The sequence below is a fragment of the Gekko japonicus genome, unplaced genomic scaffold (assembly GCF_001447785.1).
Source record: "Gekko japonicus isolate JY-2015 unplaced genomic scaffold, Gekko_japonicus_V1.1 scaffold3151, whole genome shotgun sequence".
Classification (NCBI taxonomy): Eukaryota; Metazoa; Chordata; class Lepidosauria; order Squamata; family Gekkonidae; genus Gekko; species Gekko japonicus.
In genome coordinates, this window is record NW_015168750.1 from 84,796 (window position 1) to 112,007 (window position 27,212).

General features: G+C 46.7%; 1 protein-coding gene across 2 annotated transcripts; it reads left to right on the top strand.

The window, feature by feature from the left end:
* Positions 1 to 1,301: 1,301 nt before the first annotated feature.
* On the top strand, positions 1,302 to 21,367 carry LOC107114204 (lens fiber membrane intrinsic protein-like). Of its 2 annotated transcripts, XM_015415643.1 has the most exons (6): positions 1,302 to 1,404; positions 2,873 to 3,014; positions 5,626 to 5,845; positions 6,954 to 7,100; positions 14,584 to 14,713; positions 21,135 to 21,367. In XM_015415643.1, the coding sequence occupies exons 3-6, from the start codon at positions 5,674 to 5,676 to the stop codon at positions 21,280 to 21,282; spliced, it is 597 nt and encodes a 198-aa protein (XP_015271129.1). In that variant the 5' UTR covers positions 1,302 to 1,404; positions 2,873 to 3,014; positions 5,626 to 5,673; the 3' UTR covers positions 21,283 to 21,367. The 2 variants fall into 2 exon arrangements, with proteins under 2 accessions (XP_015271129.1, XP_015271130.1); XM_015415644.1 differs by lacking the exon at positions 2,873 to 3,014.
* The last annotated feature ends 5,845 nt before the right edge of the window (positions 21,368 to 27,212 follow it).

The following is a 27,212-nucleotide window of genomic DNA, read 5'->3' on the forward strand; positions in this document are numbered from 1 at the left end:
TTTTAACGGTTGTTGGACTCTAAATTTGAAGTCAAACTACCCTGCGAAACAACTGCTGTGATTGGGCTCTACAGCTCCCCTTAAGGTGCTATTCCATTGGCTTTTGAGAGATGCCTCATCCTGCCCCCCTGTTGCCCTGGAAACCAGGACAAAAGGAAGAAAAAGGCCCACAGGGCAACTTTTCAGCCCTTTAACAATTGTTGCTTGGAATTCCCAAATATTTCCACCACCACCCTAAATATTCTCTAACTTGTATTTGGCTTTAAAAATAACTGAGAATTACCAGTAATGTATTTTTAACGGTTGTTGGACTCTAAATTTGAAGTCAAACTACCCTGCGAAACAACTGCTGTGATTGGGTTCTACAGCTCCCCCTAAGGTGGTATTTCATTGGCTTTTGAAAGATGCCTCATCCTGCCCCCCTGTTGCCCTGGAAACCAGGGCAAAAGGAAGAAAAGGGGCACAGGGCAACTTTTCAGCCCTTTAATTGTTGCTTGGAATTCCCAAATATTTCCACCACCACCCTGAATATTCTCTAACTTGTATTTGGCTTTAAAAATACATGAGAATTACCGGTAATGTACTTTGGGGGGATTTTTTTTTTCCTGATTGGATACACCCGAATGCACACCCCTGATTAAAAGTGGTCCACAATGCTGTTTTGGATCAGGGAGCTTTAAATGGTTAGTACCTGATATATGGACTCCCCTCTGCTCTCTCACTAGACATTCTCATCTAGTGGTGTTCCCACCAGTGGAAGCGATATGAGTTGAGGAGAAGGTTCCAGAGATACCTTCTCACTGTCGGCCGTTCCCCTTTTTTCCTCCCTGCATCCTACAGTGTGTGTTCTCTTCATGATGTGCCTCTCTGCACTCTGTTCTGTTTCCATTTGTTTCCTCTGTTTCTCCAACCCCACAGATTGTGTAGCATCTCCATCTGCCATATTCCTTAGCAAAGGGAGACCAAGTTGCCTGCTTTGGCAGGAAACCTTCTGGTCTTCAACCTTGCCCTCCTCAAGTTCCACTCCCCCAAATCTCCAGGGATTTTGCCACCTGGAGTTGGCAACCCTACCAACCCTAGCTGCTAGCCAGCCAAGGTGTTTTGTTGGAGGAAGTGGGATTTTTTTACATGGTTTTCTTACTACTGCTGAAAGTCTGTTTCAACGTTGTCAGTAGTGGCGGACAAGAACTCACGCTACATACAGGAAACCACACCACTGTGGCAGAGTGTACCCCAGCAAGGTACCTGCTCTGAAAAACAAACACATCTTCTCTTTCGTTTCCTGTGAAACTTCAGCCTCTTCTCAAGTAATAGAAAAAAGAGGAGAGAGAGATTCTGAGAGCCATCGAACAACTGGTGGCCACGGATCTCCCAGTCTCTTCAAGCAGCCTTTGGTTACAACTGGTAAGCCAATCTCTCTTGATATCAAACTTCTGCACAGCCTTTGCGATGTGTCAGCAGCTGCTGTATCTGGTGTTAATATTCCTAATAATTATTTCAGAAAAATAACAGGGGGGGATCTGGCCCTTTCATGCACTTGGAAAGTTTGGTAGGAAAGAAGGGCACTAATTAAACGGAGGCACTATTTCATATTTGATCTGGAGGAAGGAGGAAGCCAGATTCACAGACAGGCTAAAAGGCACACTCAACTGCAAAGTAAAAGAGCTTTTGTAGTTAACTTGCAATAATTTTATCGTGCTGTCCGCAGAGGGCAAAAGGGAAGCCTTTAAAGAAAGTCTTTGTCAGAGGTCCCAAGTACTCAGGCCCACTTCATGGATTCTTGCAAGAGTCTATTGAGCAAGTGTGTGCTTTTGAGGAATAACCCCCCCCCCTGAGTCCGCAACACAAAGGGGAGATTCTTCCACCACCTGCTCTGAGTAGCAGCTCCTGCAACTGATCTCTGTCTTGTGCCTGAGGAATTCAGCTACGCAGGGGCAGAAAACGGAGTTGCCAACGTTTCTTCTGGAAGGGCTTCTGAACCCTTCCAGCACAATCCTAAACAGAGTTCCATCCTTTTAGGTTAGAGTTGCCAGGTCCCCTCTGGCCACCAGCAGGGATAGGGGGGTAGGGTTACTAGGTCCAAGTTGGGAAACTCCTGGAGATTTAGGGATGGTGCCTTGGGGAGAACAGGGACCTCAGTGTGGTTCAATGCCATAGAGTCCACCCTCAAAAGCATCCATTTTTTTCTCCAGGGGAACTGATCTCTGTAGTCTGGAGATGAGGTGTAATTCCAGGGGATCCCCAGGTTCCACCTGGAGGCTGGCATCCCTATTCCAAGTCCATTCAAATAGGGTGGCTTAGAAGTCAGTCCTTGAAGCCAATGGGCCAAGGAGAGTGAGAGCTCTGTTTTTTTCCTCTGTTTAGAATTGCACTCAATTTGGAAAAACCGCAATGCCACCAACTATCCCAGAATGGCTAGAAAATGTCAAATAGTATTGCATCCTGGACAAAACCTCTGATAAATATTCAAAACTAGATGATGATTCCTATATCACCCCTTTTGTCTCAGCCTGGTTTCCGGTAATGACCTATTTTTCACATGCCGACCTTTCCCCGTATCTACCCTCTCTAGTAGATCCCCTACAATAGATGGGCTCAGTTCATGTGGCTTTATTTCTCTCTGTGGCTTTTTACTGTTAAATTATATCCACTGTGGTCAATACTTTTAATCCTTAGTGGTGAATGTAGCTCTATTGCATGTATTTTAAGGTATTCGCTACGGATGGACTTGTCGACTCCAGTATTCGTTTAGAACTGTTTTCTATGTTAATTTTTTAATACACGATCTATCTTATTTTATTCTTGCAATAGTATTCTTAACTGTTTAATAGAATTTGAAAGAAATAATAATAAAAAAAATAATTGCACTCAGGTGGGGAGTTATGCTGGACTTCAGTAGAAGAGCAGGATTGGAATTCGGCAGCACCTCGGAGATCTCCATTCCTCCTTGCATCCAACAAAGGGAGCTTTGGCTCTTGAAAGCCTAGACCCTGGATGTCTTGCTGGACTTTAAGGTGCCGTTGGACTCAAACATTGCTCTAGAATCAAGCTTGCTGGCTGTGCTGTGCTGGCTTTTCCATCCCTCCTGCGGCATGGAGGAGGAGGAGGAGATTGGATTTATACCCTGCCCTTCACTTGGAGTCTCAGAGCGGCTTACAAACTCCTTCCCCTCCCCACAACAGACACCCTGTGAGGTGGGTGGGGCTGAGAGAGCTCTGACACAAACTGCTCTTTTTCAAGGACAGCTGTGCCAGAGCTTGTGACTGACCCAAGGTCACATCAGCAGTTGCAAGTGGAGGAGTGGGGAATCAAACCCGGTTCTCCCAGATTAGAGTCTGCACACTTCACCACTGCACCATACTGGCATGCAAAGAAAGCTCCCTCTGTTGAATTTCTGCTTGTCATTCTGGGGCTGGGCATAACATGTTTTACAGCTCTAAAACCCTTCATGCCTTTCTTCAGCCTTTTCACAATTTGCAATATTTAAACCAAGCCCCCCCCTTCTCGTCACAAATGTATTATCCCCTCCCTCCTTGGAAGGTGATCTATTTTATGGGCAACCTTGCAGCTCTTGAAGGGGCATGAGCCTTGCCAGAAGAGAAATTAGCATGCTAGAGATAAAACCAATAGAAATCGAACACAATTACCTATTGGGGTTGCCCATTTCCAGGTAGAACGACCAAAATACAGCGTAATTTTGGATAGTAGTTATACTGTTTACCAAGCACATTCATACAAACACTTACATGCTGAGGTTATAACAGATAAACGTTCTGAAACATTCTGAGCCAGTTTGGTGTAGTGGTTAAGTGTGCGGACTCTAATCTGTGAGAACCGGGTTTGATTCCCCACTCCTCCACCTGCACCTGGCTGGATGACCTTGGGCAAGCCGTAGCGCTGATAAGAGCTGTTCTTGAAAAAAGAGCAGTTTCTGTCAAGAGCTCTCTCAGCCCCACCTACCTCACAGGGTGTCTGTTGTGGGGAGGGGAAGGGAAAGGAGTTTGTAAGCCGCTCTGAGACACCTTTGGGTAGTGAAGGGCGGAGCATAAATCCAAAATTTTCTTCTACTACTACTCATGCCAAAGTGCAGTTCTAATTATTCCCTTATCAGTTTCTCCTCCTGTACATTTAGTCCAAACGTAGCTGTAGCTTTCAATATCTCAGCAAGGAAACTTGACACTGATATGGACTGAAGTTGTGGAATAGAACTCTACAGGCAAATTTGACAAGACTGGTTTGACTGCCAAGTGTGCCTTGAGAAAGGATGGAAACGGGGATCTTTAGCTGGCCCGTTGGAAGCCTTGACTGTTGAAAAATACCTGGGGATTTTGGGGGTGGGATCTGGGGAGGGAGTCATATGGGAGGGGCGGGACCTCAGCATGGTGTAATGCCACAGAGCCCGCCCTTCAAAGCAGCCATTTTCTCCAGGGGAGCTGATCTCTGTCCCCGGAAGATCGGTTCTAATTCTGGGAGATCGCCAGGCTCCATGTGGATGTTGGAAATTTAGTTAATTCGTTTGTTGGTTAATTAGTTAGTTCGATTTGTATCCCGCCCTCCCCGAAGTGGGCTCAGGGTGGGTTCCGTCATAAAATTCACAATATCACAATGTAACAAATCGACAATTAAAATCTATCTAAAAATCTATCTAAAAACAAGATCAGTATAAAAGCCCCGCTGCCTCAACAGATCTTAGCAAGAAGCAATCGGTTCCCAAAAAACCTCCTTATTTTTTAAACAGCATTCTAAAAATGACATCGCTCCTCTTTGTGGAGGAGAGGGAGTGGTTGGACGACGATGACAGTTCAATAGCTGAATCGTCTGCTGGAGGAGGGTGGGACAAAAAAGAAAAACCCAATAGAGACATTACACAGTAGGGCGCAGCTGACTCAAAATCAGCTTCCGGACAAAAAGATTGGGGTAAAAATGGTTAGAAGAGCCAGAAAAACCATGAGCGGAATAAAAAATGAAGTGAAAGCGAAAGGCAGAAAAACACATGCAGAAATCAGGGGGTAAACAGAAGTTGTATGAAGTCAAAACTGACCTCTGTGTTAGGGTTACCAGCTTCAAGGTGGGTCCTGGAGATCTCCCAAAATTACAACTGATTTCCAGAGCCCACAGAACAGTTCCCCTGGACTCTACGGTATACCATAGAGTCTGCCCTCTGAAGCTATGTTATACCATACAGGCTAGGAGAAATGAAAGTCCTGAACTCCTTCCCCCCCAAAAAACTCTACCTTCTTCAGATCTCCAGGAATTACCCCATCTTGTGTTGGCAACCCTCTTCTGCATTGGAGGGGGCAAGGAAGGCCCATGTCAATTCCTTGCAAGTGCAGAAATGCCATGCCTACACATTTAAGCCCTGCCCCCGGCCCCTTTTTTCTTTGTTGCAGCTTATATCCATGCCACCCAAGCCTTCCTGTTGGTGGGGATGGTTGTCGGCACTTTGGTCTTTGTGTCTCATTTTCCACAGTGACAATAACATCACCTTATGTCTCCTAAGCCTTCTGAAATTCTCTGCACACGTGGAGTATTGCAGAGGTCTTCCATTACCGGGTCACTGCTGTGTGCATACCTAAATGGGCTGCCATACATATTCCACAACCTCCATGGTTCCCCCCCCCCCAGGTTCATCCCCATCGTGCCGTCCCACCACACACCTGATCATCCTCCACCATGGAAGGCCTGCGGATCGCCACCTGCTTCTTCTCCTTTGTGGGCCTCTTGCTGCTCATCACTGCCCTGGCTTCAGACTACTGGACAGTGGATTCAATCAGAAGCGGTCACACAGGATTGTGGCGAGTGTGTGATGGTAACAGTTGCACATCATTTGGGATGCGTACACTAGGTAAGGTAACAGGTAAAGTGAGATCTTCCATGTCCTGGGACAGGAGAACTACAGACATGGTACACCAAAGTATTGATCAGTCATTCTGTTGTTGGGATTAAAGGGGTGGTGCTGCTGGGGAGGATATGTTCGTAGACCTCTGCAGTGATTCACATGAAGAGGAGGAGATTAGATTTATACCCCGCCCTTCACTACCCAAAGGTGTCTCAGAGTGGCTTACAAACTCCTTTCCCTTCCCCTCCCCACAACAGACACCCTGTGAGGTAGGTGGGGCTGAGAGAAGCTCTGAGATAAACTGCTCTTTTTGAAGGACTATGGCTTGCCCAAGGTGCCAGAACTATGGCTTGCCCAAGGTCATCCAGCCAGGTGCAGGTGGAGGAGTGGGGAATCAAACCCGGATCTCCCACATTAGAGTCTGCACACTTAACCACTACACCAAAACACATGAAGCTGCCTTATACTGAATCAGACCCTTGGTTCATCAACGTTAGTGTTGTCTACACAGACTGGCAGTGACTCTCTTGGGTCTCAGGGTGAGATCTTTCACATCACCAACTGCCTGGTCCCTTTTCAGCTGGAGATTCCAGGGACTGAAACTAGGACCTTCTGCGTGCCAAGCAGATGCTCTACCACTGAGCCATGGTCCCTCCCAATCCCTATTATTCCTTGATTATAAACACTATAAAAAGTAATATTGCTGCCTCCAGTGTTCCCTTTAAGCTGAGTTAGTGTGAGCCAGCTCACAGTTTTTTAGCCTCCAGCTCACAAATTTTTGTCTCAGCTCAGGAAGGATGGCTCCAGGGCAAACTAATTTATGCAGTAGCCAAATCGCTCGCTCAAAACTTTAATGCCAGGAGCTCACAAAGTAGAATTTTTGCTCACAAGACTCCACAGCTTAGAGGGATAATTGGCTACCACTGTTTTTACATCTAGATTCATGTACATATTGCACCATGCTGTTGTACATGTACTATCTGGTATGTTACTATCTGGTATGTTATGGAAAAACAACACACACAAGAATGTGTTTACATCAAGTTTGCTTTCTTGTTGTGTTTCATTAATGCACATTTAACCACCACCCTCCGTTCCTTCTCTCTTTTTGCAGGATTCGTCCACGCCACCCGAGTCTTCCTGTTAATGGGGATGGTTGCTGGCGCTGTTTCATTCGTTGGTCTTTGTGCCTCATTTTCGCACACCCACATCCGCTCCATTTCCATAACGGATCTTGCCATGAAGGCCAGCTTCGTGGCAGGTATGTCATTTAATTGGCTAGAAGGGTTTTGATTCCCACAGTTCCATTCTTTGCACAGGTCTGCTACACCTTTATCATTATTTTTAAAAATGTATTTCATTGCTTATCTACTGAATGATTGCTTCATTTGTACCACCCCTTTCTTCCCAATCGGAACCCAAAGCAGGTTACATAATTCTCTCCTCCATGTTATCATCACAACAACCTTATGAGGTAGGTTAAGCCGAGGCTGTGTGACTGACCCAAGATCACATGACTGGGATATTTGGTTCATGTAGCAGAGTCATAGAAGTGTAATACTGAGGCCGAGTTCAGACGGGCAGTTTGCCCTGATATAGGCGCATGTGAGGAACGTTTCACAACCGGATTAAAGGGGCCGTTCACACAGACACATCTGTCCGGCGTTCCCCACCCGTACTCAACCCATCTTGTAATGCTTGGCTCCCGAGTTTAAAAGATACCTGGTGAAAGTGGTAGCAAACCCTGGAAAGCGCGATCATCCCGTGTCCATCCCGCACCAACAAAGTGTGAATGCCAAAAGCCGTGTTTTTCTTGTGCGCCTATGTGCATAAGCGCCTATGCACATAAGTGCGTATCTCCAGATTACCAAAAAAGAAAGCCGCGCCTTACAGCCATGCCTCCGGGCGAACAGTGTGAACGCTCCCTTGCGCCTCCTCCCGGTATGTTCCCACATCAGTCGCTGCAGTGTGAATGGGAAAACCTGGAACAGTTTGTCCCGGCTCTTATTTTGCCACGACTCCCTACCGCTTCAAACTGCCCGTCTGAACTCAACCTGAGTGCAGTAAATGAATCTCCCAAGAAGTATACTGCAAAAGAAAGGTCAATTTACAATCTGAAGAGTACTTCTCCTGTGACAAATGGCCAGTCTGTAGTCTTTAGATTTTCAGGGCATGCTGACTCCCTCCCTTCAGCACACATAAGCAAACTTTCATGGCAAGTGAGGGTCTGAACCTGGGTCTCCCTGATCTATGTCTGGCACTTTAAGTCAGAATGGTTTAGTGGTTGAGAGCAATGGCCTCTTTGGTCTGATGCTCCATACCTCCACATGAAGCCAGCTGGGTGACCTTGGGTCAGTCACAGTTCTCTCACACCTGCTCTTTCACTGGTCTCTCAGCCCCGCCTACCTCACAGGGTGTCTGTTGTGGGGAGAGAAAGGGAAGGAGATTGTAAACCAGATTGTAATCTGAGTGAAGGGTGGGGTATAAATCCAACTCTTCTTCTTCTTCCTAACCACTATGCCAGACTGGCTCTCCCTGCTTCTCTCTCCAGTGGGGGACTGTTATGTACAGAGCTTGAAACCTAGAGCAATAGGGAACCTGGATCCTGGAAGGAACCTGTAGACCAGGAGTCAAAATGTAAATAGTCTATCACGAGGAGTGGGTGTGCGCGCAGTGTGGTGTTGTACACGGATATAAGCAGGGCTTCAGTCCTGCTAGTCTTGCTGAAATTACTTAATAAACTATGAGCTGATCACTTCATGCGTCTCGAACCCAGTATATTTCAGGAACCAAAGTAGCTAATCGCAAGTTCTCTCCTTGTCTCCTCACAACAAAAGTCCTGTGAGGTATACTAGGTAGGAACTGATGGGCCCAGGGTCACCCAACAAGTCTCCAAGCCCAGTCCTCGCAGATACTGGTTTGAAACTTCTGTGCAGTGTCCCTGGGGCAGAATCCCGCTTCACTATGGAGACAGTGATTGACAGGAGCAGAAGAAGCTTTTCACAAGGGAAGGGAGCCACTTAAAATGATAAAGAATGGAAACGACGACTTCCGGTTTATGGCAACACGCAGGCAGATGCATCTCCTGGTCGCTCTGGAGATGCAAACTGCACACCAGCATGTGGGAGGGGGTCTGACGGGTCGCAACCCCCCTGGAGCCTTGGTAAAAGGCTCATAGCGAGGGAGCTTTTGAGGGGCAATATCTTCGATGTCGAGAAGCCGGAGAATTGAGGCACTCCTCCGCCCCGAAGGTCCTGCCGCTGAGTGACTGAATGGTACAAGTGCTGCTGACCGGGAGAAGCATTGGAGATCGGGCGAAATAACTGATGACGAGCGAGGCTGGTTGGCCAAAAACGAACTGTGAGTCAGGTTGAAGTGAGCGTGAAGATTTAAAAGAAAGCTGCCCCCCTTAAAGAGTGCTGGGAAAGTGATCGGGGGAGGGGATCCTCCCAAATGCGCAGATGAAACACACAAAAAAGTGTGTGGGGGAGCAGAAAAACAAGCATCTATATCTGTTTTAAGAGACTTACCAGAGCGCAGATAAGTGTTTGGGCGAGTACCAGAGACTTTAGCAGCTTTTTGGAAAAGTAAACAAATCCAAAAAGATAGTGGGGAAGAAACCGGAGAAAGAAAAGTTGTTGAAAGCGAAACTAGGGAGCAGTCCTCGAACGGAAGAGACTCCTGAGCTTTCTAAACTGTTGGCTGATTCCTTGCACCTTCTGCTGGATGAGATGACAAGTATTAAGCAGCAATTGTCAACAATTGGGCAGAGCTTGGCTTCACAGCAAATGCAACTGGCTCAATCGTTAAAAGCAAAGGAGCAAATGGGAAAGAAGGTGATAGAAATGGATGCCAGCACTAAAAAAAGTTAAGAAAAAGGTGAAGAAGCTGGAAATGAAGCAAGCCACGGAAGAATCCAAACTTCTACAGCTGCAAATGGAAAAAGCAAATTTGATCCTTCGATTCCAAGGGCTCCCGGAAATTAAAGGAGAGAATCTGAAGCAATGGCTGAGTGAAGCATTAGCCCCAATGACAGATTTGAGAGCGGAATACCTCTACAACGAGATGGATGTGGTCTATAGGCCATATTCATCATATATATATATATATAAAATAATCTGCCTGGGGAAATAGTGGTCAAATTTTTGAAGAGACATGTAAGAGACTTGATTTTGAAAGCAACTACAGGAACACCCTTGAAAATTGGGGACAACAACATCAGGATTCTAAAAGACATTCCATTTGACATAAGACAGAAGAGAAAGAACTACAAAGAATTAATCTTTTTCTTACAAACAAATGGCATCAGTTACAGATGGTTAATTCCAGAAGGCATCATTTTCAAGCTTCACTATAAAAAAGAAAATATTGACTCTGTTTTTAAAGCACGTGACTTTTGGCGAACCCAGCTTGGGGAACCAGAGGAGGACAAAAAGGAAGAAGAAGAAAGCAAATCTGATGGCGAGTTAGGCTCGGGGTCTTCAGACGAGGACTCACCCTCTGAAAGGGGGCAGCAGCCCCCAAAAGTCCATATCAATTGAGGATTAATAAATAAGGGCTGAAGGACTCTGACTTGTGCCTGAAAACATTTTGAAATAACTTTGGGATGCTCTGGGGTTTTCTTTAAATAGTTAAAGGGATAGATAAACGTTAATTAACTTAGCATAACCTACTAGGTTCATTGTATTATTAGCTTTTTAAAATAACATTATGATAAGCTGTTGTAATGTTCTCCTACTCCTGGGTTTTTAGTTAGTAGTTGGTCTTTTTTCTGTGTCCCTAGATGTAGTCCCCCTTCCTATATTTTCTGTTATAGTTTCTAGTCTGCAAAAAAACCAATAAAAATTTCCCCTTAGGGGGATTCGGAAAAAAAAAGGAAAAAAAAGAACGGAAACGACAATATCAAGGAAGAGCATGAACATGTCCAACACAACAGTGAAGAATCAAACTAGGAGAGGAAATAGGATTGTGGGGTTTGAGTCCCATCATGGGGAGACATCCCATTGGTTGGCTTCAGGAAGGATGAAGCTTATGAACTGGACAGGAGAGGAGCCTAACCTTCGGTCCGGTTGAGTACTACCTACAAAAGGCCAGCAGTGGACTGAGGGATGCCAGCTCCAGGTTGAGAAATTTCTGGCAATCTGTGGGTGTGACAACAAACACATGGGAAACACGGCAAGGCTGAGTAAACATGGGAAAACACCATGTTCAAACAAAACAAACAATTCTGATATGCTACTATGCCTTCATATATTTGTTTAAGTCGTATACTTAAATATACAATAAAGACCCTAGTATATCTTATTAATTATAGCTCATTGATAACAATAACCTAAAGAACAATATATATCTTGTAGAAAAGTCCGCAGCTACAGAGACAAATATGTGGACAGGATTCAATGCTGTAGACTATCTTGCTTCAGATGAGAGATGCATCAACCGTCAATGCAAATACTGTAGGCTGCCTTGCAGAAAAGGGATGCAGCAAGCATCAATGCAACATGCCTCCCAGGCAAAAGTTGTGTTTTCGAGAAATTCTTTTTCAGGCAACTATTTTTCCTGGAACTGAATTACAAATACAATATAACACAATACACTTTACATAGAATCTAGGGGGGATTTTATTAGAGTGGTCTTTCTGGGTTATTCCTATGGAGAACCGGAGAAGCCTTCTACAGAGTTTTTTGACTTGTGCATTGTAGCATTCCCGGAGCTGCGGTGGCTCAAGTGGTAAAGACACTGAACTGCAGGCTGTGGAAGGTCAGTAGTTCAGCAGTTCAAGACCTGAGTGTGCCGCATGACGGAGTGAGCTCCCGTCTCTAGTTCCAGCTCCTGCCAACCTAGCAGTTCGAAAGCAAGACATTGCAAGTAGATAAATAGGTACCACTTCGGTGGGAAGGTAACAGCGTTCCGTGCGCCTTGGTGTTTAGTCATGCCGGCCACATGACCACGGAAACGTCTTCGGACAGCGCTGGCTCTTTGGCTTTGAAACGGAGATGAGCACTGCAACCTTAGAGTCAGATTCGACTGGCTTTCGAGCAAGGGAACCTTTACCTTTACCTATTGTAGCATTGTGAGCTTTGGGTGAGTGCAGCAAGCTCACAATGCTACAATGCACAAGTCAAAAAACTCAGCAGGGTATAATGACCTCAGCAGGGTATAATGATGGAGAGCACCATTTTATCCAGGGAAACTGATCTCTGCCATCTGAAGAGCAGTTTTAATTCAGCATGATCTCCATCCCTCCCCTGGAGACTGGCAAAAATGGTCTCCCATGAGGGATGGCTGGCTTGGAGGGTGGAGTCCATGGCATTGTACCTATCTGTTGTCCCACCCCCTCCTCAAACCTCACCCTCTCCAGGCTCCATCCCTCAACCCTCCAGGAATTTCCCACCTCGAGTTGGCAACCCTATCAGGACTGGTCCCAATGAGTTTTCTCCCAAAGGCCAAAAGAGGTGTGGAAAGGGCCTTTTACTGACAGAACCTGGTTGCCTAGCAACAGGCACTGAAGAGAAAGCACAGTTGCCACCTCTGATTAGGGAAATACCTAGTGATTTTGGGGGGGTGGATCCCGTGGAGGGCAGTATTGGGGGGGAGAGGACTCAGCAGGGGATAATGCCATAGCATCCACCCTACAAAGCAGCCATTTTTTCCAGGGGAACTGATCTGTCATCTGGAAAGCAATTGTAACAGCAGGAGATCTCCAGGTCCCACCTGGAGGCTGGCAACCCTAGGGGAAAGTCAGCCACACAGCAGGGGGTTGAAGAGAACAGCTTGATGGTCGCTGGCCCACCTCATTAGCCAGCCACCCATGGTTGAGCCAAAAAGGAGAGAGAGCCAGTTTAAATGTATTCTAACAGGAAAGTGGGGGAGATGGCAGTAGGTGGAGGAGGGGGTTATGCTGAAAGTCCTTTTTTTCTTTTTACAGACAGCAGTTGTTTGCCTACCAAGAGCCACTGAGGGGACAGTTAGTTACAGTTAGGCCCACACAGGAGCCAAGAAAAGTGTCTTTCTCAGGAAAGAGTCCGGCTTTCCAGGAGCCTCAAGAAAAGTGTCTTCCTCAGGAAAGAGTCCGGCTTTCCAGGAGCCGCAGCTAATTTCCTCCAGGCCAGTCGCTTCCTGGTGCTGCTGCTGCTGCTGAAGGAAGGTCCTTTCCTGAGGCTGCTGCTGCTGCTGAAGGAAGGTTGGGGAGCCATTGAAAGGCGCTGAGCAGCCTTCTCTGTGGTGCAGCCTGCTGAGCTATCGCCCTGACAAAGCACTGGCCTTGCTGCCAAGGGAGAGGGGCCACGAGGGGCAGCGAAGGTGAGTGCTGCCCCTGCTTGCTGCTGCTCGCTAGGTCTGCCTCTTTCTCCCCCGTGGAGGGGTTGCTGCTCTCTCAGCAGAGCGTCCATCCCGTTCGCCGGCTCCCTCCAGACTGAGAGCGAAATGCTACCTCCGGACTGAGAGCGAAACAATTGGGAGTCCGTGAGACGGGCAGCTGAGTGGGCGAAAGGCTGTGGGAGCGTGTGCAGGAGGGACACCAAAACTGTTTTATAATGAGAGATTATCTTTAATATGTACCGGATGGAAGGACTTATAATGTAGGAGAGAGTTACAATCTTTGGCCCTATGATAGAGCTTAACCCCTAACTGTTTGGTTCAAAACAAAAACAGTGGTGTCCAAAAAGTTAATACAGGAGGGACTTACTTTCAAAATTAAACTTAATAGATGGTTGCAATGAATTGCATCAATCCACAAAAGCAAAAGTTATGTCAGCTCTGTCAAAAAGACAAAAGATGTCATCAATGTAAAGATAATAACGCAACGTTATGCTCATGAAAAAGATTAACACTGACATCATAGAGAAGAAAGTAGTCTCAAAATTCTCCATGAATAAATTTGCAATAGAAGGCGGCCAAGCTCTATCCATCAAGACACCACACACTTGTAGAAAGAATTCAGATTGAAATCTAAAAAAAAATGTTCAAAAGTAACATCAGGCACCTGCACTAAGAAGTACTGTGTGTTTTGTTTGAACACGGTGATTTTCCATGTTTACTCAATCTTGCTGTGTTTCCCATGTGTTTGTGGCCCTTTGGGAGCTTGGCAGCTTTGGACCTCTGTGATCTTCTGCTCAGGGACACCCACTCAAGCTCTGGATTTGGGTTTGGCCAACTAGCTCTGAGATATTTTGCAAGGCTCGTCTTCTCCATGGTCCATTCCAGGGTCGCCAGATGCCCCCCAGTGGAGGTGGGGGTCCCCTGCTGCAGGCTCCGCCTTCCTGCCACCAGGCTAGCAAGGGGGAGCGCATCCTGAAAAAGAGGGAGATTTATCCAACATGTCTGTGTCGCTGATCATGTGACCCGGAAGTGATGTCACCACTTCCCGGACATTGGGCCAACACACTGTCATTTGGGCAAAACTCTATGTTAGATACCTAATTTACCATAGAGTCCCCCCCCAAATACCAGAACAGCACCCCAACATCCTTTAAGTGATGACATCACCTCCGGGTCACATGAGCAGAGATGTAGACATGTCGCTGTACATTGGCTGGGCCTACCTGCTGCTCGTGGTAAGTCCCCCTCCCCCCATCCTATGCCGGTTGCCAGTATGGAACTAGCAACCCTAATCCATTTTGCTAAAAATTTCTGACATACCAAACAGGACTATCACCTTCTCTGTATGGCGAGGCAGGTACAAGAGCTCTGCAGGGATTGGGGGTTCCTAAGGGATAACTCCTTTCATGTGTGTGTATTCCCAGGTGTTTGCTCCATGATTGCCATGTCCATATTCACAGGAGTATGCAATGATGCCATCTTATCGGAACAGGACATGGTTTGGATGGTCCTTTGGTATTGGCTGGGCCTCGTTCCCTCTATTTCTTATAACTGGTGAGTATATACCAAGTGGTTAAGATGCTGAACTGCAGACTGTGGAAGGTCGGTAGTTCAGCAGTTCGAGACCTAGGGTTGCCAAGTCCAATTTACCCTGCGGGGGGGGGACTCTGGGGTGGCTCCTGGTGTGCGCATGCGCACGCGCGCCGCATGCACATCACAGGAAGGTGACGTCATGACGCCGGGCACGCTGGGGTGGGGCCACGACCATACAAGGGAAAACCATAGAGCCTTGTATGGCCTTGGCCCCGCCCCCAGCGTGCCCGGCATCGTGACGTCACCTCCCTTTGACATGCACGCTGGGGCAGGGTTCCCCCCGGAGCCCGATTCCCCGGTGTCTGGGAACGGGCCTCTGGGATGGGGGGATTTCCGCCCCCGGGGGGACTTGGCAGCCCTATCGAGACCCGGGTGCCGCATGACAGAGTGAGCTCCCGTCTCTAGTTCCAGCTCCTGCCAACCTAGCAGTTCGGAAGCAAGAAATTGCAAGTAGATAAATAGGTACCACTTCGGTGGGAAGGGAACAGCGTTCCGTGCGCCTTGGTGTTTAGTCATGCCGGCCACATGACCATGGAAACGTCTTTGGACAGCGCTGGCTCTTCGGCTTTGAAACGGAGATGAGCACCGCAACCCTAGAGTCGGACTCGACTGGCTTTTGAGCAAGGGAAACCTTTACCTTTACATCTATATGCCTTAATGACTAGAATGGATCCTCGTTTAATGTTGCTTTTTTCAGAATTATTTTTAACTTTTTTGGTGACTATTTGTGCCTGTGTGTGTGTGCATGTGCCGGAACTTTTGATGACACCTACTGGGACTTGGACATAGGTGGCTTGCTATTGCCGGCCTCTGCGTCCTAGGCCTTGTATTCCTTGGAGGTCTTCTGTCCAAGTACTTGCCAGGGTCAGCCCATACTTAGCTTCCGAGATCTGATGAGATCAGGCTTGCCTAAGCAATCCAGGTCAAGGGCTATCGTGCTGTTTTTCTTGAATGATTTGGAGCCTGTCTGGAAGTGATAACATCAATGGCCTGTAACTTCTGGCTTGAGACACCAGTGTGACTCAGGGAGAAGGAAGAGGAGGAGATGATGGAGGAGATGATGGAGATGGAGAGGATTGGATTTATATCCTGCCCTTCACAACAGACACCCTGTGAGACAGGTGGGGCTGAGAGAGCTCTTTCCAGAACTGTCCTTGGGGGAACAGCTCTGACAGAACTATGTCTTGCTCGAGGGCATCCAGCAGCTGCAAGTGGAGAAGTGTGGAATCAAACCCGGTTCTCTCCCAGATTAGAGTCCGCACACTTAACCAAAGACAACTGTTTAAAAGAGGATAGGGAATCTCTAAGTTAAGCAAATTGTGAGGGTAGGTAGGATGCCAGACAAAGAACCTTTATGCGAAGGAAAAGGCAGGCAAACATTTATCTGGGACTCCAGAAAGCAGAACAACACCAGTTTGGTGTAGTGGTTAAGTGTGCGGACTCTAATCTGGGAGAACCGGGTTTGATTCCCCCACTCCTCCACTTGCACCTGCTGATGTGACCTTGGGTCAGTCACAAGCTCTGGCACAGCTGTCCTTGAAAAAGAGCAGTTTGTGTCAGAGTTCTCTCAGCCCCACCCACCTCGCAGGGTGTCTGTTGTGGGGAGGGGAAGGGAAAGGAGTTTGTAAGCCACTCTGAGACTCCAAGTGAAGGGTGGGGTATAAATCCAATCTCTTCTCTCTTCTTCTCTTCTTCTTACCAGGAATCCAAGTATGAACCATGGACAGATGTGTTCCAGCAAACTGAAACAATCTGCCCAGGGTGCTCTCGTTCTTTAACGACTTATAGGGAGGCCTTGTTTGTGCCACTTCCTAAAGTTTTATTTATTATTTATTTAGTTTTTGAGATTTTTATTCCGCCCTCCCCAAAGTGGGCTCGGGGCGGACCACAAAAGCTGAGTCCAAAACGCGTTACAATAAAATCACATTAAAAACAGCTAAAACATTAACAATGAAAATCCATATAGGCAGCAAGAGTTTCGTATCTCTTAGAGCCATGGATGGAATCAGAGGGCCCTTTCAGCAGACTGGAAACCAGACTGAGTTCAGGGGGGCCAACTGTGACAGACGCCCGTAGCCTCAACCAAAGGCTTGGCGGAACAGTTCTGCAGGCCCTGCAGAATGATAAAAGGTCCCATGGGGCCCTGCTCTCCAGTGGGAGCTGATTCCACCAGGCCAGAGCCAGGGCGGGAAAAGCCCTGGCCCTGGTCAAGGCTACGTGGACGTCCCTCGGGCCAGGGGTAACCAGCAGATGTTGATCCTGTGAGCACAAGGCTCTTCAGGGGCACATATGGGAAGAGGCGGCCCTTCAGATATGTCGGTCCCAGGCTGCTCAAGGCTTTGAAGGTTTATACCAACATCTTGAATCAGATCTGGCACTCAATTGGTAGCCAGTACAAGCAGCACAGGAGCTGTGGTGGGTCAAGTGGTTAAGACGCTGAACTGCGGGCTGTGGAAGGTCAGTAGTTCAGAAGTTCAAGACCCGAGTGTGCCGCTTGATGGAGTGAGCTCCCGTCTCTGGTTCCAGCTCCTGCCAACCTAGCAGTTCGAAAGCAAGAAAATGCAAGTAGATAAATAGGTACCACTTCAGTGGGAAGGTAACAGCGTTCCGTGCACCTTGGTGTTTAGTCATGCCGGCCACATGACCACGGAAATGTCTGCGGACAGCGCTGGCTCTTCGGCTTGGAAACGGAGATGAGCACCGCAACCCTAGAGTTGGATTCGACTGGCTTTCGAGCGAGGGAACCTTTACCTTTACCTTACAAGCAGCACAATACTGGTCAAATGCATGCCCGCACAGGTGATGCCGTCAGCAGGCGCGCCACCTGATTCTGGACTACTTGGAGTTTCTGGATCAGTCTCAAGAGCAAGCCCACATAGAGTGAGTTACAGTAATCAAGCCTGGAAGTGACCATTGCATGGGTCACTGTGGCCAAGTCATGGGGGGGAAGGTAGGGGGCCAACTAACTGCTCTGCTGAAGATAGAAAAAGGCAGACCTGGCAACTGTGGCAACCTGGGCCTCCATAGAAAGTGAGGCATCTAGGATCACCCCTAGGCTCCTCACCGTCTGGGCTGGTGCAAGTAAAGCATCATCCAGGGTGGGTAGCCCGATTCCTGTCCCAACTCCCCCCCCCAGCTCAGGTACAGGACCTCCGTCTTCATTGGGTTGAGTTTCAACTGGCTCTGCTGCAACCAATGAGCCATGGCCTCCAATGGCCTGGTTAGAATCTCTGGGGCAGAGTCTGGGCAGCTGTCCAATAACAGATAGAGTTGGGTGTCATCTGCATATTGGTGACACCCCAACCCAACCCCCCGGACCAACTGGGTAAAGGGATTCACGTAGATGTTAAACTACATTGGCAAGAGGATCGCCCCCTGTGGCACACCACACTCCCATGGGTGACACATGGAGACTCTCTTACCAAGCACCACCTTCTGACCGTGACCATAGAGAAAGGAGGAAAACCGTTGAAAGGCAGTCCAGAGAACCCCAATGTCAGCGAGGCGGTAGGTCATAAGATCATAATTAACTTTGTCAAATGTTGCAGTTAGATCTAATAGTAGTAGCAGCGCCGACCTGCCCTGATCCAGGTGCCTCTGGAGGTCATCTGTAATGGCGACCAGCACCGTCTTCCATCCCATAACCAGGGCGGAAACTGGACTGCCAGCTATCAAGGATAGGTGCATCATCCAAGATGACCTGGAGCTGTTCAGCCACTGCTCTCTCAACTACCTTACCCAGAAATGGCAAATTTGAAACTGGGTGGCAGTTGGCCAGGACCATTGGATCCAGAGATGGTTTCTTTAAGGGTGGATGAACCACTGCCTTCTTAAGCCCCACAGGCCTTGACCAACCGGGATGGGCATGGGTCAAGGAGGCAAGTGGTTGGCCTCACAGCTGCTAGGACCCTGTGAACATCCTCCTGAGAGAGTTGGCAGAAATGGTCCAACATAGGACCTGAAGACGGACAAGGGGCTTCCAGATCCTTTACTGTATCAATAGTGGTCGAGAGGTCCTGGTGGAGTGACAATACTTTATCAGCAAAATACATCACAAATGCCTCACAGCCTAGCTCCAATTCCATAGCATTTGGTTTGCCTTGGGGCAATGAAGTTAATGACCAAATGGTTCTAAATAATTGGGCCGAGTGCAACCTTGCCAGTGCAGTGGAGGCCGCATAGAACTCTCTCTTTGCGGACTTCAGTGCCATCTCATTTGTTGTTGTTGTTCAGTCACACAGTGGAGTCCGACTCTTCGCGACCCCATGGACAAGATCACTCCAGGCCCTCCTGTCTTCCGCCATCCTCTGAAGTTGGCTCAGTTTCATGTCCGTTGCATCAATGACACTGTCTAACCATCTCATCCTTTGCCGTCCCCGTCTTCTTTGACCTTCAATCTTTCCCAGCATCAGGGTCTTCTCCAGGGAGTGTTTCCTTCTCATTTGGTGGCCAAAGTATTTGAGCTTCAGCTCCAGTATCTGGTCTTCCAGGGAACAGTCAGGGTTGATTTCTTTTAGGAATGACTGATTTGATCTTCGTGCAATCCAAGGGACTCTCAAGAGTCTTCTCCAGCACCATAGTTCAAAAGAATCTATTCTTCGGCGCTCGGCCTTCCTTATAGTCCAACTCTCGCAGCCATACATGACTACTGGGAATACCATTGCTTTGACCATGCGGACTTTTGTTGGCAGGGTGATGTCTCTACTTTTTATCATGCTGTTTAGGTTCGCCATCGCTTTCCTCCCAAGGAGCAGGCGTCTTTTAATTTCATGGCTGCTGTCACAGTCTGCAGTGATCTGGGATCCCAGGAACGTGAAGTCTCATAGGCCTTCATAAATGACCTATAAGATGTTCTTGCCACTCCATCATGAGCATGCTGCCACATTCGCTCAAGGTGTCTTGGCTCTCACTTCATCCCCCACAGCTCTGGGGTATACCACAGGGCAGCTTTGGTCTGAGGGTGGAGAGGGCACTGGGGGATGATATCGTCGATGGCTTTGGAGAGCTGGGAGTACCAGTCCTCCACCAGCACATCTAATGAGTCACCAGGGGGCATCGGATCCCGCAAAGCAGCCTGAAGCCGATCAGGGTCCATTGGGCTCCATGGGCCAGCATAAATGCACTCGTCGCCTAAAAAGGGAGGGTTTGGCATGCCCAGCCAGACCTTTAGAGCAAAGTGGTCTGACCATGGGGCTGCATCAACAGTCACCGTATTCACATTAATCCCCTTCCCCAAAATCAAGTCCAGCATGTGGCCTGCTTGGTGCATAGGGGCCAATACAAGCTGGGAGATTCCCAGGACCTCCATGGATGACACTAGGTCCTTGGCCTGAGAAGACACCACATCATCAACATGGATATTGAAGTCCCCCAAGACTAAAAGCCTGGGGTGCTCCAATGCCCGCCTGGATACCACATCTAACGGGTCAGGCAGGGTATCTGCTGGTGCATTAGGTGGTCAGTACACCAACCAGAGAGCCAGATTTCCCTCAGCCTCCCACACCAGGTCAACACATTCAATGCCAGTGACTTTTGGTGCGGGGAGTGCCCTAAAGGAAAAAGATTCTTGGATGAGCAACGCTACACACACACCCTCCCGCTGCCACCCAGTTGTCCAGGGTTCACAACAGCTCGTGTTTGAGCTGGAAAAAACCATATGGATACTTAACAAACATTTCAGTTATCGATGATGTTAAGTTGTAACTTTTCCGTTATCCCACTGGGCTTCCTTATACCTGCTCTCTTTATCTGAACTTTGACTCTGGCTGATTTCACACTAGAGCTGCCTCGATGTTGCGTCGCCGTTTGCCCCGATATTATTGGTCAATTTCACAAAATGCGGGGCTGCATTTTGACTCGCTGCTTTGCCCGATTTCCCCCGCAGTTTTGTGATCCTGTTTTTTGAGGATCACAAAACTGTGGAGGAAATCGAGCGAAGCCACAGGCCAAATGCAGCCCCAAGGCTTCGGGTGTGAAATTGACCAATAGTATTGGGGCAAATGGCAGCGCAACATTGAGGCAGCTCTAGTGCAAAATCAGCCTCAGTTTGGCTCTTTCCTTACAAAAGGTGGCAGAGCCCTGATATAGGTCTTCGACTATTAGCACGGACGAACTCTGAGTAGGTGTTGAGCAGTGAGATCCGTCAGTGGTCCGGATGCTTCTGGCGATACTCCTTTCTACTTCATCTTTATCCTGATGATGTTTCTTTTCACTCCTGACAGGTGGGCTTGCTTTGAGATAGCATCTGATGCTAAACTGGTAGTGCCGAGCTCTGAGGATTGGATGAGAATTGAAATGCAACAGTGGACTGTATGCTTCTGGTGACATGCCATCGGCCTACTTCATCTTTTACCCTGATAAGTTTTCTCTTCTCCCCTGACAGGTGGGCTTGTTCACAAGACAGTCTCTGGTACTCCATAGAGATGAACTGCACCTTTGGGATGCTGTCTGGTTCCCAATTGCTACTGCTGAGTTCAGATCCAGGGAACTCATTCTGGAAGAAACAAAAAGACAGCACCCTCACCTTTTAAGGAAAGAAAAGAAATAATTTCTCCTCTTCAAGTTGCTTGCTTTTGTGTGAAGAATTTTTTTATAGCCAATACTGTTCTTTCTATATCCAAATTTCCAAATTTTCTCTGTCCAAAATGTGTACTTTAAAATAAATAAAGGAACTAGCAACCCTAATCCAGTGTTGTGCAACAGGTCCATCAATTTGTTGTTGTTGTTGTTCAGTCACACAGTTGAGTCCATAGACCAGTCTATGAAGTGAAAATAATGGTGCCTCAGCAAAAAAATAGAAATTATGGACCCCTAGTCCCTGCGGGGTCCCTAGGCTTCAGCCTAGTCACCCTTATGGATAATACAGCCCTGCCTGCTGGTTGTGAATGTTGGACTGGCAACTGTAGCTACATGGGACCTAGGTTGTCAGAAAATCCAAACATCAGATGGCTCATTATCTCCTTTCTGCCAGTTTGTATCTGGGTTCCAAATTACGATGAGTGCAGCCCCAATGGTTGAAATAGAGTTCACCCGTCCGAAGCTGCCGTTTCCTCCAGGGGATCTGAACTTTGTGGTCTGGAAATCAACTGTAATTCTAGGGGTCTTCAGCCCGCTCTGAAGTTGGCAACTGTAGACGGCCCCTCTCGAGAGGCTCACTGTTCTGAGAGGCAATTCAGTAAGTGAATGGGGGAACTGGAATGACAGGCCTATTTCAGAAAGTTTTTGTGTATTTTACATTGCTGTATCTCCAGCAAGCAATTGTTACAAGTGGGGACCTGTAAGAAACTTTGATTCCTTGCCCCCGCCCCTTATAAATTTCCCCCTCTTTCCCCCCCTTCCCTTTTTGGTCAACCTATCCCATCTCTGTTTCTCCCCTTCTCAGAATATCCCCCTCTTTCTTCCCCTTCCTCTTATCTAACAACCTACCCCCTATTTTGCCCACCCCTTCTCCATCAATCTCCCCTTCCTCTTTATCACTCCCCTCAGTTCCTCCTCCCTCTCCTTCCATTCCCCTTCTCTGTCAGTCTACCCCCCTCTGTACCTTTTCTCCATCAGTCTCTCCCTCCCCTTCTCAATCAACCTTCTTCCTCTCTATTTCCCAGAAGAATGCTAACAATAATTTGTTAAAATTGGAAACCCAGCCCCAATCTAACCCTATGAGGGAGACTAATTCCTGCCCAGTTAAAAATTCCTCCTGTGAAATACCCCCACATAAAGAGTTATCCATATGTGCCTTGTCTAGAAAGTCAGTGGGAACTCACCCTGCTCCCCTGGAACCCACCATCATAATTCACTCTTGTAACTCGAGTGTTGTCCGAATTACCGAGCCCTTGGCTTGACTATCTCTTTTCACAAGAATGTTAAGCTGAAATGTGGCAGGCTGGTCTTCCAAGGTCTCCTGTGAGGACACCAGGACATTCTTATCCACTTTCAATATCATATTTATCCAGGAAACCTGGATGGTGGAGGAGATATATTATCCTGGCTATTTTGCTTTCTTTCAGATTGTAACAAAAGGCCCCCCTTGAGGACTGGTGTGTCTAATCTTTACAGCATTGCCCATCTATGATTCTGAATTTATTATGGCACCAGATTTCGCTTTAGTAGTTAAGCTAACATTGGGATCCCATTCTATAATTTTATTCACAGTATATATGCCACCTACAACTTCACATGAATTGAATAATAACTGGGCCTTGAGGAATGAACGTACCTTCAGGATCAATTTCAATGGTGTCTACGTGAAATCTGACTGCTTTGGATAATAAAATCGCAATGCCTCTAGACTTGGATGTTCCAAATGCACACTTAACTGTGTAGGGAGCCAATTAGATTTGAAAACAGGAAGCTGATTACTTTTAAGATGAGTCTCCTGCAAGAATGCAATATCTACTCTTTGGGATTTCAGGGCTGATAACATTCTTTTGGCTTTTGTACAGTTATTAATACCCCTACAATTTAAAGACAAAACATTTATTTGACTACCTGCCATGAATCAGGGCTTTTGTACAGTTATTAATACCCCTACAATTTAAAGACAAAATATTTATTTGACTACCTGCCATGAATCAATCTAATGTTTATAAAATGGATTAATAAAGATTTAGTAGTTTGAAAAAAATGTCTAATAATATAAAAAATACACTGTAACGAATCTTGATAGGAACTCTTGCTCAATGGCACAGTTCCATACACAACAAAAGACAATCCCCTAAAATATTCAATAGCATATAACATTAATAAATTTATCCAAACAGCAACAGCAATAAAAGCCTTAAAATTCATTAAGATAACATAATGAACACCTATAAGTAGCATTTCATTCCCTAATATTATAAAAAATAGAAACAGTACATCTCTAATAAAAATTCTTTCTCCTATGTTCATTAATTTAAAACATAAAAATAAAGATTTAATAACTTGATATACAATGTATTTTACTAAAAGAATACATTGGTGTGAACCCTTCCCCAGATACACAACTCCATTTCTGACAGACAACATCAAACGATACCATCTTCCCCCCACACACACACCTTTCCCCCAATCCTCCCAGAACCATGACATTAGACAAAGAACACCAAGAGTTTCAGTCTAACAGTGTTTCCCTCAGTACCTCAGAATAAGTGTGACCCCCAACTTGATAGAAAAGGCTTGGTACAAGTCATTGATTATAGCCTAAATTTTTCCTAGGGTCTCAGCAGTTAGAAAGGTCTGAGAGGCTGGAATCTGAAAGGTATCCATCTCAGGTCACAAGTCCTTTCCCTCTATGAGTAGATCAGGAGAGGGTAACATGGAATTATGTTTAGGCAGTATAGGAGTGGGAGTAAGCAGCAGAGCTGAAAACTTGACTTGTGATTCATTTGCCTCTAAGAAAAAAGAGTTATCCTATAGAGGTGAAAAATGCTTAATAGTTTTAGTATTGGCCCCGGTCACATGGGCCGGAAAATGTGGGGGGGGGGGAGCGTGGCTGTTTGCCCCAGAGCAAAGTAATGCGTGGCAGCCCAATCACATGTCCTGTGGAGGTCCCGTGGGTATGCCCTTAGGTGCCAATCACATGGGTATCCTGCAGCGTGGCAAAGAAGTGGTGCAGTGCGATCACACTGGCAATTGCTAGGCGCCACTTCCATGGCAAACCGGAATGTTTTTCCCCTCACCACAGTGTGCGCATGTACCAGTGGGCATTTGCGTGCATCCTGTGGAGACTTAAAAAAAACAACAACACCCAGTTTGCAACAGGACATGGGTGGGCGCCGAATGCCACGGGATCCCAGTGGAAACGTGATCAGACACCCGCCCTTGCCCCGCGTTTTCTGGAAACTAGTACATCCTATGTGGTGCTTTTTAACTCCACATCTTCGGCAACAAGCCACGGGTTAGCCATGGGTGCACTACGCTTCCCAGATGTTGTGGTGTGATCGCGCCCGAAAAATCTGCCTATGGGGAGGGCGGGGTATAAATATGAAAAATAATAAATAATAAATAAATATCATCCGTGTCTTCAGCGTGGCAACTTCTCAGTGTGAACGGGGCCATTATAGTAAAAGAAGGTGTCCCGCTTTGTTTGTTGACTGGAAGCCTAGAAAGGTCAGAGGGATGATTTCCCCCCCTAGGTTTAGTAAAACAAAGGGAGATCCAGAGACCGGTTAAAATAAAACTAGTTGATTATAAGTATTAGAAACTCTGTTAACTCTAGCAGGTAATTAAAAGCTGCTCCCTTACCCCCATCAGAAGAGAAGGAGGACTAAATTACAGTGAGCACACAAGGCGTTACGATACTTATTCATCTCTAGCAGGCAGAGGCAGACTGGACTGACTAGAAGCCAAGTCGTAATTTGATAATGGAGTCAGATAATAGCCTAGCCAGGTGTTGTTAATTAGTATGACCAGCACAAAACTAATTTGATGAATAATAAATCTACAGCTTAAAACTTAAAATGGAAAACTTGGAGCACACACCTCACATAAAATATGAAAAAGCCTGAAAAACGGACGAACAACCTCCCCCCACACATACAAATGAGCGAATATGTGCACAAGCTCTACAGTCATAAGCTATACACTCAAAACTCAAAAAACACTTCAAAAACACTTCTCTCACTTCCCTCACAGCCAAAACAGCACTAGAACATAAGAACATAAGAGATGCCAATGCTGGATCAGGCCAAAGGCCCATCCAGTCCAACACTCTGTATCACACAGTGGCCAGAAATACCAGTACCATCAGGAGGTCCACCAGTGGGGCCAGGACATTAGAAGCCCTCCCACTGTTGACCCCCCCCAAGCACCAAGAAGACAGAGCATCACTTGCCCCAGAGTCCCTATCTATACCTTGTGGCTAATAGCCACTGATGGACCTCTGCTCCATATGCTTATCTAATTCCCTTTTGAAGCCGTCCATGCTTGTAGCCGCCACCACTTCCTGTGGCAGTGAATTCCAAGTGTTAATCACTCTTTGGGTGAAGAAGTACTTTCTTTTATCCGTTCTAACCCGACCGCTCAGCAATTTCATGGAGTGCCCACGAGTTCTTGTATTGTGAGAAAGGGAGAAAAGTACCTCTTTCTCTACCTGCTCTTTCCCATGCATAATCTTATAAACCTCAATCATGTCACCCCTCAGTCGTCGTTTCTCCAAGCTAAAGAGCCCTAAGCGCCTTAACCTTTCCTCATAGGGAAAGTGTTCCAACCCTTTTATCATTCGAGTTGCCCTTTTCTGCACTTTTTCCAAAGCTATAATATCCTTTTTAAGGTGTGGTGACCAGAACTGCACACAGTATTCCAGATGAGGTCGCACCATTGATTTATATAGCGGCATTATGATATTGGCTGATCTGTTTACAATACCCTTCCTAATAATCCCCAGCATAGCATTGGCCTTCTTTATTGCAGTCACACACTGTCTCGACATTTTCAGTGAGTTATCTACTACAACTCCAAGATCTCTCTCTTGATCAGTCTCTGCCAGTTCAGACCCCATCAACGTGTATTTATAGTTAGGATTTTTGGCTCCAATGTGCATCACCTTGCACTTGGCCACATTGAACCCCATTTGCCATGTTGACGCCCACTCGCCCATCCTTGACAGATCCCCTTGGAGTGCCTCACAATCCTCACTGGTTTTCACCACCCTGAACAACTTCGTATCATCCGCAAATTTAGCCACTTCACTGCTTACTCCCATCTCCAAATCATTAATGAACAAGTTAAAAAGCAGTGGACCAAGTACTGATCCCTGCGGTACCCCACTGCTTACCACCCTCCACTGAGAAAATTGCCCACCTACACTCACTCTCTGTTTTCTATGAACTAGCCAGTTTTTGATCCATAAAAGGACTTGTCCTTCTATCCCATGATTTTTGAGCTTACTTAGGAGCCTTTGATGAGGAACTTTATCAAAAGCTTTCTGGAAGTCAAGGTAAATAATATCTATTGGATCCCCCTTGTCCACATGTTTGTTCACCCCCTCAAAGAACACTAACAGGTTAGTGAGACAAGATCTTCCCTTACAGAACCCATGTTGAGTCTGCCTCAATAGGTTTTGTTCATCTATGTGCCTACTAATTCTTTCCTTAATAATGGTTTCCACCAATTTACCCGGTATCGACGTCAGACTGACTGGCCTGTAATTTCCCGGATCAGAAGTGCCACCACCATTCGGCTTTTATTTATAAGGGAGATTGGTTTTATAATATATTGAATTTCTGTGGTAAACGGCACTGAGCCCTGTGTAAGTGGGGAAGGGCGGTCGAGAAATAGAATTACATAAACAAACAAAAAACAACCAAGTTTGGGTCCAGTGGCACCTTTAACACCAACCAGGTTTTATTAAAGGTATACGTTTTTGTGTGCAAGTACTCGTCCTCAGAGACAGTAAAACAGAATTTCCACAGGAGAGCAGTCAGTGTGAGAAACCCCTTTGAACTGTTTTTACATCCAATCCTACCATGTCCATCCCCCAGAG